We start from the raw sequence: 21,076 nt of genomic DNA, 5'->3' as shown, positions 1-21,076 counted from the left end.
AAACTTGAAATTTCCTCCTGAGGGTATGTTTTATACATGAAAGGTGAAATTTTATACCTTAAGGTGTGTTTGAGCAAAGATTCAGGTTACAGCCCTGCCTTTCAAATGTCAGTGGTTTGTATAGAATTTCTGCAAAAGATTCCAATTACAACTTTGTTCTGTCTCTCATCAGTGGATTGTAAAGATCCATCATGCAGTGGCCATGGTGTCTGTGTCGAAGGAACCTGTCACTGTGGCCATGGATGGATGAGTGAAGACTGCAGCCAACCAGTGCCGGAGGCCACCGCCACAGCTTGTCCTACTGCTGTCATTCCAACGCTGGCAAAGGAAGAAGAGGAGGAAGAGGAGGGTGATGAAGAGGAGGGACCTGCTGAGGGAGAAAGTGAAAAGGCGTCACCTGAAATACCTATAACAGAAAGATGTAATGATAATGGTTACTATGACAACAGTGCTGCCACTTGCGTTTGCTTTGACAGATGGGGAGGTGATGATTGTAGTCAAGGTTTGTATCAGCTGATATTCAAAAACTGACCTAACTGATCTATAAACTGAACTATATGGACTTAGGCTTACTGAGAAAGAACATGAGTTTAAATAGCACAAAGATTTGCCATGTCATGCCCAATGATCTCTATATTTTCATATCGCTGACGCCCTAATTCTAAAAGTTATTTCAAAAATGAATATTCGGTCTCAGGGTAGTGAAACAACGGGGAATGTTCATTTTCTGCTGTTGATTGTTCTTTGCTACATCATTATTTCACTGTAACAGATTAGCATTCAGTGTCTTTAATTTTCAGTACTGGTACATAGGGCTTGCTTCTCAGGGACGGTACATAGGGCTTGCTTCTCAGGGACGGTACATAGGGCTTGCTTCTCAGGGATAACTACATACTCATAACACATTATGAAGTTAATTGATTGGATTAGCATACAAATCAGTCAGTGTACTCAGTGGGTAGCAAAACATTTCTTCACAGCATAGAGACTGACCAGTTGATCTTCTGAGGAAGCTTGTAATGGAAGAGGTTGTGGTGGGGAATCTGCAAAGAAAAAATATTTAAAAATGAACTTATGCCTCTGTACTGCTTCTTAGCCTTCTACAAAACATATGCGCATGTGGAGAAACTGAAAAGAAATGCTGGGAAGGCAAACTTTTGCATGCTCTGACAAAGCAGGTGGAAAAACATAAATCCTGCAACACAAATTTTGCATGACCCAAGTCTGACTGTACCCCCTCCCAATAATTTATGACTTATCCCTTACATCTAGTCAGTGAAGTTTTAATATATATCATGAATGCATTCTACAATCTTTTACTTATGTTACATTCTACAACATTTTACCACTTTAGGAACAGTTACTGGCTTAATTTTCAATTTTAATTTTTAAGATTGATTTTTCCTGGAAAATGCTTTCTGAGCAAAATGACATTTAGTTTTTCACTTCTTGTTTCAATATCAGAGGTGTGTTTTGAAGACAACGACTGCGGACTTCATCAAGAATGCAAGATGAGTAAATGTGTTTGCAAGGAAGGCTGGACAGGAGATGACTGTATGCAGGCACACTGTGATTTGCCATGCAGTGAGAATGGTTACTGTGTCAGAGGGGTCTGTGAGTGTCAGCCAGGATGGAACGGAAAACAGTGCACTATAGGTAAGTACAGTACACCTTGTAGTATATACTAGTAAACCATTGACCCTGGATGAAGAGCATGGTTATGTTGCAGGGCAGCTCCATTCAGATTTAAAACTGATTTTAATTTCTGCCTTTGTAGTCTACCAGCAGTTCAGAACCCTTTCACTTCCCATATCCCTGTGCAGAGGTCCAACTTTTCCTTAACCTGTTTACCCCCACTTGCCTGTGAAGTGGTCCACATTTACCAGTGATGAGAATGGATTAAGGTGAAACCATTGTGATGAAAGGGTTAGGAAATATTGGGATTGCACCAATATTTAGTGATAGGGAAGGGTTCAGGGTGCAGGAGTTTTCATCTGCACTGTAAAATACAAGAGTGAATATGTTTAAGCTATTAGTATGCCTGAACAATTACAATTATACATTATCATTTGTGAGTATTCGCTTCTGCAAAAAGCACACCATACAACAAAATCAGATTTGCTTCAAGAGCATTTCCACAGTGCTGAAGACTGTGTCAATATGTGTAGAGTACATTTGCTGTAATTTGTGTCCTTTGATTTGACATTTGCAGAAGGATGTCCTTCATCGTGCAGCGGCCATGGTGAATGTCGCTGGATCAGTAACAGCTGGAAGTGTTTCTGTGAGCGTCATTGGAGGGGAGACGGCTGCAACATTGGCATTGAAAATCGCTGCAATGATGCTAGAGACAACGACAACGATGGACTTATTGACTGCAAGGACCCTGACTGCTGCATGTCCATCCAGTGTATCTCAAATAATCTGTGCAGAAGTGTACCCCTGCCAACACATCTCCTGGCACAGGCTGACCCAGTGTCTCCCAATGCACCGTTCTATGAGCATGTCAGTTTCCTAGCCAAACCAAATGGTGTACAGCTCAGTGCAATGCCTTTTGTGTTTACTGAAAGGTGAGAACACCAAGAACAAGTTGCTTCTTTCTATTCTCTGTCGATGTTCACTTTGGTCCAATATTGCTTTCTTGTTTGAATCATCAGCTTTCGTTTTATTCTCCATTATGAAAGAGAATAGTTACAAACATCATTCGTTCAGTGAAATCTGGACAAAAATCTCATTATTGCTTTTGAAACGGTCTTATCAGTGTATGATGTGATGTCATCAGGATTTGTGATGAAGTAAGAACCGTGTTAGTTTGCATGATTTTTCCTACACTCCAGTCCTCACAGGATAGCCGTGGTCAGAGGCAAAGTGACAACAGCTGATGGTAGTCCAATTGTGGGAGTCACCGTCAGAATACAAGACATGGCATTGTTTGGACACACACTGACTAGAAATGATGGAATGTAAGTCTGTCAATTGTGAAATCATTTCTGGACTGTGAGAGACGTAACTCTCAGTTTCATTTTAGATAAGAAATGTTGAAATACAAACTACGGTATTAAGCTTGCAAACCCACATTGTATACAAATCTGATGTAATCATTGACGATTGAATTCAAGTCCAAACTAATAAGTTATCAACAATAATATATAGTTGGTATCACAAAGATAATTTTGGCAATAGGACAAGAAACATAGTATTTCAGAAATAGACCAAAAATAACAGAAACCACATCACAAGAATAGGATAATGGACCTGTAAGGAAGGCAACCACACCCTTCATCCATTAGGATGTATGTCTTTCTGAAATTAAACAGAAAACAAAACAGATTTCAAATTAAATAGAAAACAAAGAGTCAAGTTGTGAAGTAGATAAGCGCACAGAACAAAAGATCTATTATCTATTATGTCATGCAATATGAACCTTGAAGACTGAAATCATGAATGGCATGTTTTCCTTACAAAGGTTTCCTATGGAATTTTCCATCAAGAGTTTGATAGATCCACATCAAAGGACAACTTTCCGTACATCTGGTCACATTCTACCTGTAGGATAAGAACAATCCATCATGAGATTTTTTCTGTGTTAATACATCCATGTCTATATTGTCTGTTTTTCTCATTTTCCAAAAGGTATGATTTGATGGTTCGTGGTGGCGGTGCCATCAGCCTTCAGTTCTCAAGGCAACCATTTCAGACAACCACCATTTCGGCTTTTGTTCCTTGGAGTGAGTTTGTTGTCATGGACGATGTAACCATGAGGATGGAGGCAGTGGAGAGAGAAAGCTGTGATTGGAGTCTGTACGAAAGACCAGAAGTGGTGTTCTTGAGTGAGCAGATGGTGAACAAAGGGGCCTGTTCAGACTCAATATTGGTTGATAAAAGGGTAAATGTCAACTTTTGTAATATTGCCCAATCCAGTTTATTATTGCACTCAAATATTGTATGTCTGTTTGAAAGATTTGTGCTCAAAAAGAACTGACTTCATAGTTGTACTGAACTTACCTGCCTATGTAAGAAATTATTCAGTTGTCAACAGGAACGTTTCTTGTGATTTCTTGAAATGATACACTTTGAAAAGATCACGTAGCAGCCACAGTAGAATACCAATCGTATTCTGCAAGACTCACCACTGGTGGCGCTGTTCATCTGAAAAATCACGGGAGAACCACTGAAATGATATTGTTTTGTGACATGGAGTAGATCATATTTTCATCCTTTAAAATCAGGGAGCCGTGTAATTATATTTCAGTTGTAGTCTCCTTGAGTGTAAACTTAAACAGAGTACTCCTCTTCATCATTCATGTGAAATTAACTTTACCTTTTGCGATGTGTATGATCAAAGTCAACAGTTATGATGAGAACTTGCACTTTTTGTTTCAACAGACTGTCCATGAGAGAGTACCCATCCCTGGAACAACTATCAGTCTGAGTTACCATAGCAACAGTGCTCCCGGTTATCAGTCATTGATACACCTTCAGTTGACACCAGCACATTACGTTGAAAACTTGAAACTGGTCCACCTGAAAATCACAGTACAAGGACAGATATTTGAAAAGCGTATGGAAGCCCTCAAGGATCTTACGTACACTTACGCATGGAATAAAATGAATGCATATGGAGAAAAAGCATATGGTCCTGTAAGGGCAACGGGTGAGTTTGATAATCTAAAAACTGCAAGGCAATGAAAATTGGTACAGTACATGACACAATTAACATGTTTGAACGTTTTTCCTAGTTGGATATACTTTAACAAGCAATACTGAGTAGAACTATAGAGCCATTTAGATGAGTAAGGCTAATCTTTCATTTTGTCTCTGGTTGGTTTCAGTGTCTGTTGGCTATGAATACACAACCTGTGGTACCATTATGTGGGCCAAGAAAACAACAAAGATTGATGGCTATGACATGGACACGACTGGTATGGCTGGCTGGAAGATCAGTGGTCACCATGGTTACAATGTGAAGCAAGGTAACGCGACACTTACCTCTTGGAAGTTGTTTCTGCATTTTGAGAGAAATTATCACTGAAAAACTATGAAGACGTTGTTAGGATGACAGATATGCAGTTAACACTTCAGAGCAGCTTTCACAATTCTGTTCTGAATCAATGGTATGGTTTTGCTTTGATGCACTCATGAAAGAGTTTGAAAATGGGTCAAGAGACTATCAAATTTTTACTGACTCACGGATGGGGAGAACTTATTAAACAAAATGAAAGACATCTCGTAGGATGTCACTGTAAGAAATAAAATAGGGTGTGGTTTTGTTCTTTGATTAAGAAAGTAAAGATTTGGCAGCTTTGACAGCTTGTACTGTGAATGAAATGTTCCCATTGATGTGGTTTCAGCAATCGTCCACAAAGGTGATGGCACGGACATCAGGGTTGCTGATGAAAACCCGGCAATGATTACAGCTGTACTCGGGAATGGCAAAAGACGCAACATTGACTGTCCTCAGTGTGATGGCAAGGCCAAGGGCAACAAACTGCTGGCTCCGGTTGCCGTGGCAAGTGCTCCCGATGGAAGTCTCTTTGTTGGTGATTATAACTTCATCAGGAAAATACAACCGGATGGCAATGTCACCAGTGTTCTGCATTTACAGTGAGTGTAACTTCATTCTGCCTGTTATACTATGTGCAGTTGTTTTTCCCTCACAAAAGACACTTGTTTGTGAATGTTTCACCCAGGGGATCAATGTAAAACCATCTCAGATAGCAATGGTGTGTGTCATTCAACCCATAGTCCATAGTTTTGTCATTTTGCAACTTGTAGTTTGTGTTGTATTCTTCCCACAGTTTTAAAAAGTTAATTAACTTGTGTTAAAGTAAAAAATGTGACGATGTAAATGTTTAAATAAAATGTCTGTGTTCCAGCGTTCCCAATATTGACTAATTCTTATCGGTACCAAGAGAAACAATGAAAAAAGATGTGAATCTGAGAAAAAAATACACGATGATATAACGTAACGTTGTCAAACATGTGCCCCCAATGCAGACCTTAGGAACATACAGAAATAGGCCATTTTAGCTAAATAATTTTGTATTACAAAGTTTGAAACTGGGCCACAGTCGCACTTGATTTGTTTCAAGAATATGTTTATAGAAAGTAGATTTTGATAATAACTTTTACTGCTTACCAATTTATCTTTTTTTCAAATTTCAAAAACATGACTCAAAATATTTGTTTGGCCCATCATTATTGAAATTTTTTTCCAATAAATTGTTGAACTCTGAATTTGAGGTAGGATATCTTGAAAAATGGGTCAAAACCTAGAATTTGAATGGGCCATGATACAAATAAACTCACGTGCGCAATTACACATACAGTAGCAAGTATTTTTATACACGTTTATACACACATAGATCTGTTTGTACTGCCATCACGTGATCTCTTCAGGGGGTACTGAGTCTGTAGAACACATTTTACAACGCGTCCTTTTATTCCAGAGTAGAACTATTGCATGACCCATTTACAGTTGTATAAAGATTTAAGTCTCATGCTTTCCCTTGTGAAGTGATACCTATCGTTATAAAGCAATGGGGAATGTCAAATACTTATCATAATGTGTAATCCAAAATGGGGCACATATAACTAAGTAATGCATTTACAACTCCAACTGTAGAGTGCATTTTGTAATATCAGCCTTTGTGTTTTTGTAAGTGGTTAATGTTAGTCAAGGTCCAAACAGATGTTATCATGAAACTTGCAGGCATTGATGATGCTGTTTTGTACTTTGAGATTGATAACACTCTGCAAACGAGACCATGGATGGATATTTTTTTGCATTTTAGCCACATTACAATATATTACTGCCCCGTACTGTCTACAGATAAATACGATGCAGTACGGTGATGTATGAATTTTATCATCTCTTGATCATTAGACATAACTCCCCCCTCGATGTAATACACAACATTTTGATACATTTTGCCTTGTTTGCTCTCCCACTGACCTTTGACCTTTTGCTGCATCCATTCCACAGAGTGAGGTGAGTGAATCATGGAACGTTGTCACTGCTTTACGCTGGGATATGTTAATACACTAACACCGCTAATGCTGCTTACAAACATTAACAAGTTCTACATGAATTGCTGTAAAATAGCACAGTTACCAGGTTTTCTTATCTGCATCTGAGATTTTGAACTCTCTCTGACCTAATGCCAGGTATTGCCATGGCAACTCTATGCTGGCATGATATACCAAAAAATGACTCAAAATGGCTGACCATTTCAACAATTTCATATCACAGTATTGTTCATGTCTTGAATGATCAGTATCACAACATGCATGACTTCCGCATGTTTGAATGAGCCATGGACTGATTCCAACACACTAGTTTGCACTGGAAAACCTGGATAGAAAATGTTAAGTAGTTTGGTACTTGTGTACGTACTGCATGTATAAATTAAGCCTAACAACCCAATGGCTATCGCATGGCTCCCACCAACTGACATGGTGTCACAAAGCTTTGTAGCTCAACTCTTCAACAGCCTCAACTAACCAAAATAAACCCACCCAAATGCACAGATAAAGCCAAGGGGAAACGTGTCTCTGTACCTGCTAAAAATTTGCCCATCAAACAAACCACTTGTATCCTAGGGGTATTTTGCACAACTAATGTAAACTGCACCGGTTTTGATGTTACAAGTGTATTGTCCAAATTGTCCATGTTACAGTTAGTCATTTTATTTTGGTTTTTATGTTGGTATTATTGTTTGTTGTGGTTTATAAAGCGTGTGACTAATGCTCTGTAAAGGAGATGTATTCATAAAGATTAATACACTTGTAATTTCAGGTTGTTAATGGCGGGAATATTTAATCATCTTGGTGGTTGATGTAATATTTGTGTTGTTGATAATGTTTGATAATCATTGTCTTGTTTCAAAAGTATATTTTAATTCTACATGGAATAAGCCTATATTTCTGATTTGCTAAATTGGAATGTTGCTGTCATTTTTTGAATCATTGAACTTTCTCTTTTCAACATATGGAACTCCTAATGATCATCAAAAACAACTTTCTGCTTTCTAGATTTTACATAAAATAAGAATGCATGAATATTTCAACACTATTATATTCATTCCACCACATTATTGCAAGTGTGGAGTTCCTCCAAGTTGGAAAGAGGCTTTGATGATCAGAAATTGATTGCGCTGTGATCTCAAATGATATAAAAGCACATTCTGAGATTGAATTTTGAAGCAAAAGTGGTATGATAAAGCTTGTCTTTGATTGGCTAGTGGTGATTTTCAAATGCCAATATAATTGGATGGAAATGTTTGACTGTGGCTAAGAAGCACTTGCAGAAAAAAATGTCTGATCTAGTGCAAGTGCATCCTCTACCAAAACACTTTTGTAGTTTATGCTCAGCAATGACTGCAACACAGAGCAAATGTCAAAGTAAAATAATGTTGTATTAATGAATTTATGACATACTGTCTTTCATTGTGATCTTACTGAATGCTGAACAAACTAAAATGAAAAAAATCCAGATGAAATAAAAGTGACAAGTGCATTATATGCATGATAGAAACCTTTGCAAATTTAAGTTTTCATGAGTTGGTAACCGGCTTACGAAGTCAAAGAGAATGTTCAGTAGAATGTCAACTTGAAATCTGCCAGCACAGGCTGAAAGTGGCATGTATTGTCAGAGCCTTAGTAATTTCTTGTGATTGAAAAGACGGAGGGAAACATTGTGTGCCCTCTAACCCTGCTCAAAGGTAAGATACAGAGATGTGCTCAAGTCTTCACTGTCACTGATGATCGAGTTCCCTTTTGCATCAGCTGTCACTTCAAGAGGCTAGGATGTCTGATATAAAATGGCCCTCAACCAATGACAGTGAAGAATCAGCATACAGGTGTGCATATTGAAATGTCTGATAAACGGATCCTTCTTCTGTTATTGGTGGCTCAGTGTATCACAACACATTTCTCTCTCACAATTTTCAGTTACTTTCCATCACGCAAGTATTACCTGGCTGTGAGCCCTGTGGACGGATCAGTCTACATGTCGGACACACAGACGCGACAGATCCTCAAACTGCGCTATATCCTTGCGCCATCTGACATCACCGATAATGTGGAGCTTGTCGCTGGGACTGGTGGTCAGTGCTTGCCGTTGGATAGCAAGAAGTGTGGTGATGGTGGACCAGCCAGAGAGGCAAAACTCATCGGTCCAAAAGGTAAACACAATGTCAAATAGTCCATGAGTTAATTCTTCTCGAACTTCATCATTTGAAAGATGTAACATCATAATAGTTGGACTTCTTTAGTAGTAGGCAAGACTAGATGATCTCCTGGAGATGTCTACCATGGCCATCATGCTCAACAAAATATACAACTTTCTAAGTCCATTACAAAATTTGTTTTGTTTTTCATACTGAAGAAAGAAGTAGCTATTTCCAACTTAGATGTAATCATTTTGACATTGTGCCGTGCAACAAACCACCTCTATAGACTGACAGGCTGCCTTTAATGCAGTGTGTAACATGTATGTGTGGAGGGATACTGACCCATTCTACCTATATTTTGTGTGTAGAGGTCCAACTTCCCACAGTAACAATAGGGCTTTATCAAAAACCTTGTGATGAAAGGGTTTACTGTCTTCAAAATATCCCATGAGCAGTCTTATTCCCATTTGAAAGCTACTACTAGCCTCATTGACATTGATGACACTGTCTTGTGATCCACATCTTCTAGGACTTACAATTTCTCAAGATGGTACCATCTATGTGGTTGATGGGTCTGTGGTCAGGAAGATCAGCCCTGATGGAATTATATCAACTTATCTCGGATCGCATGACATCATCGATGCTCAGAGGCCATTGAAATGCAACAGCCGTATGACTTTTGACGAGGTAAGCAATTTGGCAGATGGTGCTCCCAGGGAAACTTATTAGTTAGGAATCTTAGAAGATGAAGAAAAAATATGCAGTTGAGTGAAAATTACACTTAATGGAACTCTTAGCTCCATTATCTCAAGTTGATGTGTATGTTTGCTCTTTTATGTTGTATGGCCATCTGAGATATCAAAATGATTGATTCTGATGGAAACAAGAGCTCTGTATACATGCTGTCTTGTACACTGTGATGTATCAATCCAAATGTTATTTGATATCGTATTAACAACATCCCTTTTATGACTCTTCAAAGCATAAACTGTAACACGGAGGGACCGTGACTGCAATAAATGTTTACGGTTAATTCTGTCTTACCTACCTCTTCACATTCAGTATTAAATATATTACATCATGGATTGCATACATTAGATAGTATGAAGAGACCTTTTTCAGATGAACTTAGTTTTGCCATACAAAATAGTTTTATCAAGTTGTTGAATGTACACATATTACATGTATTTGGAGGAGATATCTTCAACTGTACTTGCAGAGATCTGTTTAATCAGTGTATACCTAGCTGATACTGTCCTTCATCATGGCTTGTCTATATGTAATTGTCAGTGTTGGGTATAATGTGAGAATATTGATATTTTTACATTCTGAAACTTATTTCTTCCAGGTGAGATTGGAATGGCCAGTGGATATTGCAGTCAATCCAGTTGACAACTCTGTGGCCATTCTCGACCACAACGTGGTGCTCAAGTTAACACCGGACAAGCAGGTGACCGTTGAGGCCGGGGTGCCAGTCAACTGTATGGTAGCCATGAATCACACACTTGTAAAGAATAAAGAGCAATCGGATCTTGACCCGCTGGCTACTGAGGCCATTCTCACCAACCCTCGTGCCATTGCCTTTTCTCTGTCGGGAGAACTCTACATTACTGAGTCTAACAATGAGAAGATCCACCGCGTCAGAAAAGTGGGTGCTGATGGCAGATTAGTTCGTGTTGCTGGTGGAGAGGCTGAATGCGACTGTAACCTTGATGACTGTGAGTGTTTCAACGGTGATGACATAGCAGCCACGGACGCCATGCTTTTCATTCCAACAGACATCACTGTATCTCCAGACAATGTTGTATACATCGCCGACCAAGGCAACCTACGAATCCATGGGATCATGTCCAGCATGCCAATAGTTTACCACAACAAACAGTACCATATAGAATCTGACTCTACCCTTGAACTCTATGTGTTCAACTACGAAGGCAAGCACATGATGACTAAAGATGCTGTGACAGATGAAGCCATCTTTGAATTTTCATACACTGACAATAACAACATGAAAACTATGATGGACAGCAGTGGCCATATACTGAGATTGAACAGAGACTTGAATGGCAGGCTGACAACCATAACAACACCAAACAATGATAGATACGACCTCGATGTTAACTCTTATGGTTTCCTCAAAGGAGTGCATTCATCAAATGGCCAGGCCATTGCCACCTTCAATTACTATAGCGATAGTGGTCTCCTAGCAACCGCAGCACAAGGAGATGTACTGAAAACTCTGTACAGGTAAATGAATGTCAATAAACATCACACATTTTGCTGAGTTACCTAAGTTTCTCGGCAAAGTCTCTGGATCTGTAGTGTTGATAGTAGCTCATGCTATTTTGGTAGAATGTCAATATTTGTAATATAAGCATACTTTGTTTCATTATCGTGACAGCCATATCTACCATCATCTGTGTTTGAAATGTGAACACAATGTTATTCAATGCAAGTCTCTTTAACATGGGCCACAAGTTTCCTGAAGGAAAATCAAATATCCCTGATGTGTTTTCACTGTCTTTTTGCAGGTATGACCACTATGGACGTGTTTATGCAGCTACTGAAGTCAACGCTGAACAAGAAATAATAGGTAGAGTTCATTTCCTGTTTACAAAATTCATCACAACACAGATACAGATTGCTTGATGTGTGTGTATCCTCTGTGTGTTACCTTTGTACTGTTTGGCATCATTGAATGTTTTCAAGCTACGCTCTGTGGACATCAGGATGGAAAATTGAACTTTTTCATCATGATATGCTGTAAATAAAGACCAGAATTATCATTGACAAGAAAATGGCAATTTGCAACTATGAACTTAGCACAAAAATTTCAATAATCCCATACTCCTTTGACAGTTTTGATGTATCTGTGAATGTCTGAATTAAACTTACTCACAGAGTTATCTTTGGTATAAGAATTTGAACTACCTTGAAATCACATATTTGGATGAGTTTTACTGGTCCAGGTTCTAGTCTTGGCAAGACCTACCTCACTCTGATCTACTCTGCTAATCATGGTGGTCAAAGGTCACAGGTATCATTACCGTGGTAGCCTTAAATGTCAGTCCTCAGCCAGACGCTGATTTTAAATTATCAAGTGTAGATAGATATCAACTATGTTTCCTGAAGAAGGTTACTTTAACCCAAGCCTAGTTAAGTTTTGTGTACTTGGATGAAACAATTGTAGTCAAGTGTTCCAAAATATGTGAATTATTTGACATCCTGCACCAAAAAAGTCAGGCATTAATCCCATGTGATAATGGGTGGACTGAAAAGTGTTCCTTATGATAGCCATGAATTTCTCTGATGACATAAGGACACATATTTGATATATGTTGAATATTACCACCGAAATCCCATAGACATCATAGAGGCGTTCCAGTGGACTCCTAAGAGACTTTGTCCTGCAGGATATCTATTTGATATGTTTGTAAAGGGATATTATTTACCACCTGTTTATTTATCTATGTTTTTTACCATCAGATGATAAGACAATGAATGTATCAGTAGCATTGAATAACACTGTGATAATCAAGTTTGTGAATGGACTGGAGCTTCACGTAGAATCCAACTCATATCCCACCATGGAACTCTCCAGTCGTGTACCGTTAAAGAGGAAGATCACTCTGCCGTCCGGCAATGTGCATCGACTAGAGTGGAGATTCTATGTTAGGAGAGGAGGAAGAAAAAACAAGCGAACAATTCAAGTTGTTGGTCGCAAGCTCCGGGTGAGTATTAGCATTTACAACAACTTGGTGCAAGTCAGTCAGTCAGAATGAAAGAAGACTCTAGATCAGTCTAGTCTAAAAGAGAGTTTCTAAACCATTCACCGACCTTGCATCATTTCATCATTTTTTGTTCTGTCCAAGCATTTGCAGTAGATGTAGATGACTTTGTAGAAAATACAAGTTTTCTAAATGTATTGCTGTTAGCAGCTGTACCAGTCTACATCCTTTCTTTTATTCTGAACAACATCAGAAACCTTACATTTCTGATCAATAATTTACTATTTGTGAATGTTTAGGTACGCATACCCTTAGACTTCGTCTCCCCAATTCTCTGAATGAAAATGTTACAGCCTTTAAGTCCCAGGCGCCCCCCCCCCTGTGTGGTATAACCACAGTGTTTACTATCAGGTGGTTGACTACCGTGTACAGGAAACTGCAGTTCACTGGCAAGACCCAGATAAAGTGCTTAGAAATGACAAACACTTTCCATAGTCTTTGGATCAGTGTGATTATGAATAAGGTTCTTCATGACATGTATTGACATCATTTGAGAAGATCAATATCAAATCTCTGTCAAGGGATGAGATGATTGAGCTGAAGGATGAGAAATGATAATTACACTCAAATATGCCTAGAGTTCTTTTTGTGAAAATATTCAATGTGTAAATCTTCAAGTCTCTCTCCATCACCAAATATCGTTATGCTCAGTGGAGTCACATCTCATAGGTGACACTTTCAAGATTTTTTATTGAATACTTTTTTTCAGATCAACGGGATTAACGTGTTGACACTGGAGTATAATCGCTTTACAAAGACAGAGACCTTGCATGATGCAGCGAATATACCCCAGTTGATCATATCCCACAATAACAAAGGCCTGCCAACAGAGTGGATGCCGAATAACGGCATGAAGTCGGTGCTGGTGGATTATGATTCCGAAGGAAGGGTGTCTAGGTGGAGGAAGGGTTTCATCTTTGAGATGATTGAATATGATGATGAAGGCAGGGTTATTGGGAAACAGTACAGTGATGGTAGTAGTTGGAGATTTGTCTACCATGATGGCAGACAGGTGAGATGAGAACATGTCCGTGATTTTTGAGACTCTCAGAACTGTGTGGCTTTTCTCGGTTTGAAAATCAAAATTTCCTGCTTGCTAGGGCTATTTTCATGAGTGTATGTGTGTTCATTCTGTAACAAGATAAACATAATTAACAGAAATTTCCAAGAGAAGGATTTTTTCCCACTTTTCTGCTTTCTTTTGATCTTCACCATCCAAACAGAAACATTTTCTCAGGCAAGAGGGAATCGTTTGGCATTTTCATGCAGATTACTGAACGAAATTCTTATCTCCTCTGATTGAAAGAAGACTTTTATTACATGAATATTGTTACATAAGTAATCTTACATGTGCATTGCAATCTTTCAAAATATTTTATTTATCTTCTTTACATCTACAGCCAACCACAATCATCTTCCCGTCTGGCCAAGAATATCTCCTTGGTTACAAGTCAGGTCATCTGGCGTCATCACCACGCCAACCAAGACAACTTACAGCATGGAGAGACTGGCTTCAATTGGTTACTATAGAAACATGTACTTCATAAATGGAACACAGTGGTTACTTCAGGACTACCTGAGTAATGGTTCACCATCAACCACTTTCTATCCTGGCAACCTGAGGAGGGTGACAAGAATGTACGACAATCAAGCCAGGCTCACCGACGTATTTTATGATGAAACTGCAATTAAGTATGACTACTACAGTATCGAGGGACAGCTGCGAAGTATAGAAATGAAAGAGTCACACCTACGCAGTGCTTTAAGGTACAAGTATCATGGACCACTGGCCAAGGAGAGCAGTATGAGATTCAACCAAGAAGGCTATCTTGGGGTTGAGTACCGCTACTTGTACGACAACAATTTCAAAATGGTGTCCACACAGGCAGATTTTGATGGCAGCGTCCTGCCTCCCTGTAACTTCACGTACCATCCTGAGAAGGGTCACCCTGTGCAGTACTGCAACTACACTGTGATACAGATGGACTGGTTTGCTGTGGTGCTCAGTAAAGGGGACGCAAAGGTCACCAAGCAGTTCGATGCCTATGGGCGTCTGATAATCTACCAGCTGGATGTCAGGGACATCAGTGTCTTCACCATGACGCTCAAGTACAACAACATCAGCTTTGTATCGGAGAGAAAGATTAAGATCCTTGGCAATGAAGACACGTTCAAGTTTGACTACGACACCACGGGGCAAATTATTGAAGCTATGGCAGTGAATTGGTTATCATGGCGATACTCATATGACAACAATGGGAACCTGTTGAACATTGTGTACAACGATGATGAGTATCACTTGCGACACGATGCTGGTGACCGTGTCACTCAGTTTAAAAATAAAATGTACAAAGTTGATAGTGATGGATTTTTGACTCAGAGAGGAGAGGAGATGGTGGACTACAATTCCAACGGACAACTGAAACATGCCATCAAAGAAGGTGAATATGAAGTCTGGTATAACTACGATGGACTCGGTCGGCGTGTCATCCAAGCTGATGGCGAAAACAACAGAATACAGTATTTCTATGGTGACATTGAGAACCCCTGGTGTGTGTCCCACATTTATGACAAAACCAGTGGAGACATTTGGACACTGATGTATGACTTAGAGGGCTTTCTCATGTCCATCATGATCGGCGATCGCCAGTACTACGTCACCACCGACCAAGTCGGAAGTCCAGTGGCAGTGTTCAATTCAAGAGGAGAATTGGTCAAACAGATTGTATACAGTCCCTATGGAAGCATAGTGCAAGACACCGCTTCAGACTTTAGATTGCATATTGGATTCAGAGGCGGTATCCATGACTACACCACCCAGCTGGTTCATTTCAAGAATGGTGACTATGACCCCAGCACAGGAAAGTGGACAACTCCACAGATGGACATGTGGGACTGGGCCACGCAAACCAATAGACATCCTGTGCTGAATTTGTATGTTTTTAGTGGAAACAACCCAGTCAACCTAAACATAAACAACCTTGGTTTTATGAAAGGTGAGCAAAACTGGTCAATAATTTCAGTTAATTGGACTTTCATAAAAATGTCTTTACATGTCACAAGCATCAAAGTTACTGTTGAAAGTTTTGTCTGATGTCATAATCACAAACACTACGATTTTGAATTATGTGCTAGATTGTGGATATTTTTTCAAAAGGATGAGAATTTATCACCATGATGAAATTGTGCAAAGTGCCTACCATTGTACCCATGGTAGGCAGGATAGGTACATATAGTGGGCAGAATGGGTACAGTGGTGGGGAAGATGGGTACCTTTGATGGGCAGGATGGGTACATATAGTGGGCAGAATGGGTACAGTGGTGGGGAAGATGGGTACCTTTGATGGTCAGGATGGGTACATATGGTTGGTATGATAGGTAACTAGGGGGATATGATAGGCACCTAAAGATGAGAACGAGTATGATACCGTTGGTGTGGTTGTTTCCCTTGATGGGTATGATGGGTTGGTTTCTAGAAGAGCAGAGTCAATATTCCGTGTAGACCAATGTTCTAAAAGTTCATGACAAAGTGATTAGGGCTTCAGAAGTTCATGATTTCATGTTTTCATCCTGAAAAAATGTATCAACGATTTACCTTGCAGTGTCTTGATGGCACCATATTCTGTTGTCCTCAATTCTACACATAAGACAGTAAATATACCAGCTTTTGAGAAGGTGATATTTAGTCTTGGGAAAGAAGTGAAAAGTTTTTTGCTACTATAGACTATAGTCTATAGAAGCTATTGGGATGGGTATCCGTCTGGCGTCCGTCGTCAGTCTGTATGTATGTATGTATGTATGTATGTATGTATGTATGTATGTATGTATGTCCGTTTGTGAGGCGTCCGTCCACTCAAATATCTTGAGAACCGCAGTACTTACTGATTTGATATTTGTTGTGTAGATGAAAAATATGATTTTGAGAAACATTTTTTTTAATTTTTTGATATTGTTGAAAATAGGCAAATTAATGCCAAAAAAGGTGTTTTTGGTAAAAAATCTTCTTCTTCATAACCGCTGGTCAGACAGCTTTGTTATTTGGTATACAGGTCCCTAGGGATAACCCAACTTAGATTTGTTCAAATTGTGATGAAATATGCAAATGTGTATTTTTAAGGAATTTTTTTGTCATTTTTAGTCAAAATTCTTGTACTGTATAAACCCTATCAATTCACCCAGAAAAAAATAATTAATATGATTTTAAATAATTGAATTAATTAGGAAATCATCAAAGCCAAAATAATTTTAGTGTGGAATTATCAGAAAGTTCAACTTTTTTTGACAGTTCATAGTGAAATGCTTACCATCTTGGAGGATTAAAACATGTAAAGGCAACTTTCCTGAATCCCAACTTTGATATTCTGAACCACCATTTATGTTATCTAAAAGAAATTGCTCATAATAGTTTGTCATGATAGGGTGGTCAAATAAATAGAGATAGAGAAAGTTCTAATTTCCATTTATGGTTGACTTGGTAAGGATAAAATAAGATTACTTTTTGAGGAAAAAAATAGAGTGGTCAATTAAAGAGTGGTCAAAGTGATAGGGTTTTTATGGTAAAGCTGGGCTGTAAGATTCCTCATGTGCTATTTATAGCAATTATGCAATCTGTGTAAACAGTGCAATGAAAGTGTAACATGATTCCTTATAATGCTTTTGATGACCTTGAATTCTTAAGTTTCAAACATTTGTCTCTTCAGTGTGCTTTCTCTGAGTACGTACAGTCTCAACTTATTCAACAGAACTTACTTACAATGTTAATTTGAATGTTAAAATGTGCTTGGTTAATAGGATGAAAATACTGATAAAAAGTATAACCAGCTCAAGATCTTTATAACCTGACAGATATGCTGTTTTTTTATGACTTAATCTTGATTTAAGCAAGTCTTGTTTACTTTAATTAGAATGTAATTAACTCTCGTTTATTTGCTATTATAGACTAATATAGTCTGATGAAATATGCAAATTTGTATTTTTACGGAATTTTTTCCATTTTTGGTCAGGCCATCCTGAAATGAGCTATCAAAGATATCCACCTTCTTCATCAATACATGTGTCACAAAAGGTTAACACAGCAGAGCTCTATCAACTGTTGAGTCGCTTTTTTTTCAAAACCGCTGGTCAGACAGCTTTAATATTGGTTTACATGTCCCTAGGATGACCTTAGTGAGATAATTTCATACAGTCAGGAAATACTTAATTTTGTATCCATGTCTATAGTAGCTTCAGGGACTTTGGCCCTATGTTTTTCAAAGAAAGACTATTAAGCTCATAGCCATTGTAATTTAATATGAAAATAGCATATCAGTGTAGATGAATTTATTTCTCAACAATTTGAGACATCGGATTGCAACAACTGTTTGTGATGTTGCCATTATCACTCCATATGAGCATTGCTAAGAGAAACAATGTTTATGTTTTTGTTCTGTTAACCCAGGTGTGATTGACTGGTTGCCTATGGTAGGATTTAGTGCAGAGACCATGATACCTAATGTCGACCGTCAGGGAGAGATAGTACGAGATCAGTCCTATTCGTACACTGCTGAAATTCAGAAGAGCAAGGTAGGTGAAAGGAAAAATACAGTCACTCAGTTTGTGCTTGTCAGTGTAACTTCTTTTTTACTTCAAATTAAATTTACCTTTAACAATGTAATGTTTTGAAACCTTGCCTCCCACCACACATATCCATTTTATGTCATATGGTTCCAGAACCGCTATTTGAAACAGGATCTTCCTGTCTGTCAGTAAGCTTCCCAATTTGCATCATCATCACCTCCACTTTGCATTTACTGTCAGCAAGTGACAATCTTACCTCTTTGATTTGTTTTGTCATGTTTTTTCTCTTAGGTAACAAGTTCAGAAGAATGTTTGGCTGCCAACTTGATGGATTCATTCAGCCATCATTTCTTAACCTTGCCAACAAGGCAAATCTTGACTGGCGCCCTCACAGATGACCAGCCAACCTTGTCAACTGTGGATATTGGCTCCACCATATTTGGACACAGTGGTGTGCTATACGTTCAGAATGGCCAAGTAATCACACAGCTGGTAGATATAAACAATGATCATATTGTGAAAATTGCCAAAATTCTAAACGGGTCAGAGGTTTTGGAGAGAATGCACCACACAGAACACGGAAAAGACATCCGCTATTTTGTGAAAGGAAGAAATTCCATGAATAGAGATCTAAGCATCATTGGCTCATCAGGCGGTGGACAACTTGTTGAACGCATTGATCTGAATGAGGAACTCAGCGTCACCATTCACACCATATACCCGGGTCACATGAACCAAATTGCTAACATAGACATCAAAATCCACAGCAAATATGGCGTGCTCAATATCAGGTATGGTGCCACTGTCGCCGAAGAGACGGCACGCATCATGCGACACACCAAACACAAAGCCATTTTGAGAGCATGGAATCAGGAGAGGGACTTACTTCTCCAGGGAAAAGCCGGAACCGGCAATGGACGGAAGAAGAACGGACTAGCATCATAGAAAATCACTATGTTGATGGCTATAACGGATTTTTTGTCGTGGATATTGATAAATATCCAGAATTAGCAGACGATAGCAACTGTATTAAATTATTGACTAACGAAGAAGGAGAACAACTTGCTGTAGAACAGTTGATAAGTCAATAGACCAAAGGTCAAAGACCAAAGGTCAATAGGTCACAATGAGACTTCTCCTTATGTGAGAAAGCAAAGGAAGGCAAGTCTACTCAAAATTTTGAAAAAATATAGTCACAGACAATCTTCCAAATATATATTGAAATGCTGTATCATACATTACTTAAAACTGCTAACTGCTTGTGCATCCATTTTCTGACTTGCAGTACTGTGTGCTAGTATTTTAGACAAATTGTGGGGAGGGAAAAATGGATATAGCAGTTGAAAAAGTTCCTGTTTGGCCTTCGCTTTCAGGCTAATTGAAATTTGTCCCGTTAGTTGTGTCTGTGCCAGGCGTACAATTTATAAAACATTCCCAGTGTATATAAGGGAGAAGATCACACTGTATAGTCCACTAGTACAGTGATGGAGTTTTGAAGTGACTGGAGTTGACCACTCGTTTCAGTGACCTTTAATGCCAAGGTTGCACCGTGTATATTGCTGCAAGATGAAGTCATTCGACAATACAAGACTTTGTTCTTATAGTCATGATGATTATGCATCCAGTGTATTCCACTGCATGTGTGCAGCTATCGCTAACTCATGATGACTCTTACTCTGTCATCTCTGCAGTTTTTGTTTGTAAATAAATTAACTTGTACCATGGGTAAATAACTACAATACCATTCCCACATATATTTTACAGTGTTGTATTGTGACAGCTGTAGTAAAGGTATCTTTATGTGTCAGGGCTCAAAGGGAAAAAATCAACTTTCCACTACAGAGTTGTAGAGTAATACTGTTTTGTAGAGAAGTCAACAGCTTTTGCAATGGTTACAAACATGAGCTGTGCCGTAAGTATTGCCAGCCTATAGTGGATAAGAAACAGAGTTTGGAGGTGAACCTGTATACCGCACTACAAAATATGGGAGAATCCGAAGTTTTATTTCTTTCACCCACCACCATGGATTGGCCCAAACCCATTGTTAGCAATGGTGAATGTGGACATGTTTACAATGAATTGGGCATGAAGAGATTCAGATGAAATGGAATTTAATGGAAGTAATCATCACTATTCTGAAAATTCAGTTTTCAAGATGAGATGATTACGACATCACGGACAAGTTTTGGATAAACCCTTTTACACCCATCTTTCTCTGTGTAGGTCCACCCTCCCCGTAGCTAACAGTTGGGATGTACCCTCTGCATAGTATGTAAGAGGGTAAAATAGAGGGGTATTCCCAGTGTACAAAGGCTTTACTCTAGATTGGCATACCTTGACAGTAATATTTTACATTCATTGTTGTGACCAAGATGACGTTTTTCTACATAATTAATGAAAGCTTCTCATCTGGTTGACCAGTTACCAATGGCTCAGCGTTTGTAGAAGCTGGTCGTCTTGACGTCATGTTCTTGCAACCATTTTGTGTGACTAGTACGGTATGTCAGAGAAGCTTTGTCAATTATTCTAACTTATAAAGTGACGGCAGAAGAACCTGTAACA

At 38.8% G+C, this 21,076-nt stretch overlaps 1 protein-coding gene across 1 annotated transcript in view; it reads left to right on the top strand.

The window, feature by feature from the left end:
• The window catches only part of LOC139130555 (teneurin-3-like), a 121,396-nt gene extending 101,654 nt beyond the window's left edge, over positions 1–19,742 (top strand). The window contains 18 exon segments of the mRNA XM_070696303.1: positions 173–502; positions 1,465–1,656; positions 2,213–2,567; positions 2,835–2,960; positions 3,631–3,883; positions 4,384–4,651; positions 4,830–4,970; positions 5,349–5,601; positions 8,950–9,182; positions 9,700–9,857; positions 10,519–11,417; positions 11,702–11,763; positions 12,657–12,901; positions 13,668–13,970; positions 14,445–15,954; positions 18,396–18,520; positions 18,806–19,418; positions 19,421–19,742. Coding sequence (XP_070552404.1) covers positions 173–502; positions 1,465–1,656; positions 2,213–2,567; positions 2,835–2,960; positions 3,631–3,883; positions 4,384–4,651; positions 4,830–4,970; positions 5,349–5,601; positions 8,950–9,182; positions 9,700–9,857; positions 10,519–11,417; positions 11,702–11,763; positions 12,657–12,901; positions 13,668–13,970; positions 14,445–15,954; positions 18,396–18,520; positions 18,806–19,418; positions 19,421–19,605 — 6,251 coding nt within the window. The 3' untranslated portion in view covers positions 19,606–19,742.
• Positions 19,743–21,076: the final 1,334 nt, after the last annotated feature.

The sequence above is a fragment of the Ptychodera flava genome, chromosome 4 (genome assembly GCF_041260155.1).
Source record: "Ptychodera flava strain L36383 chromosome 4, AS_Pfla_20210202, whole genome shotgun sequence".
Lineage (NCBI taxonomy): Eukaryota > Metazoa > Hemichordata > Enteropneusta > Ptychoderidae > Ptychodera > Ptychodera flava.
The sequence above is the reverse complement of the archived record's forward strand: the minus strand, read 5'-3'. Positions and strand labels throughout refer to the sequence as shown.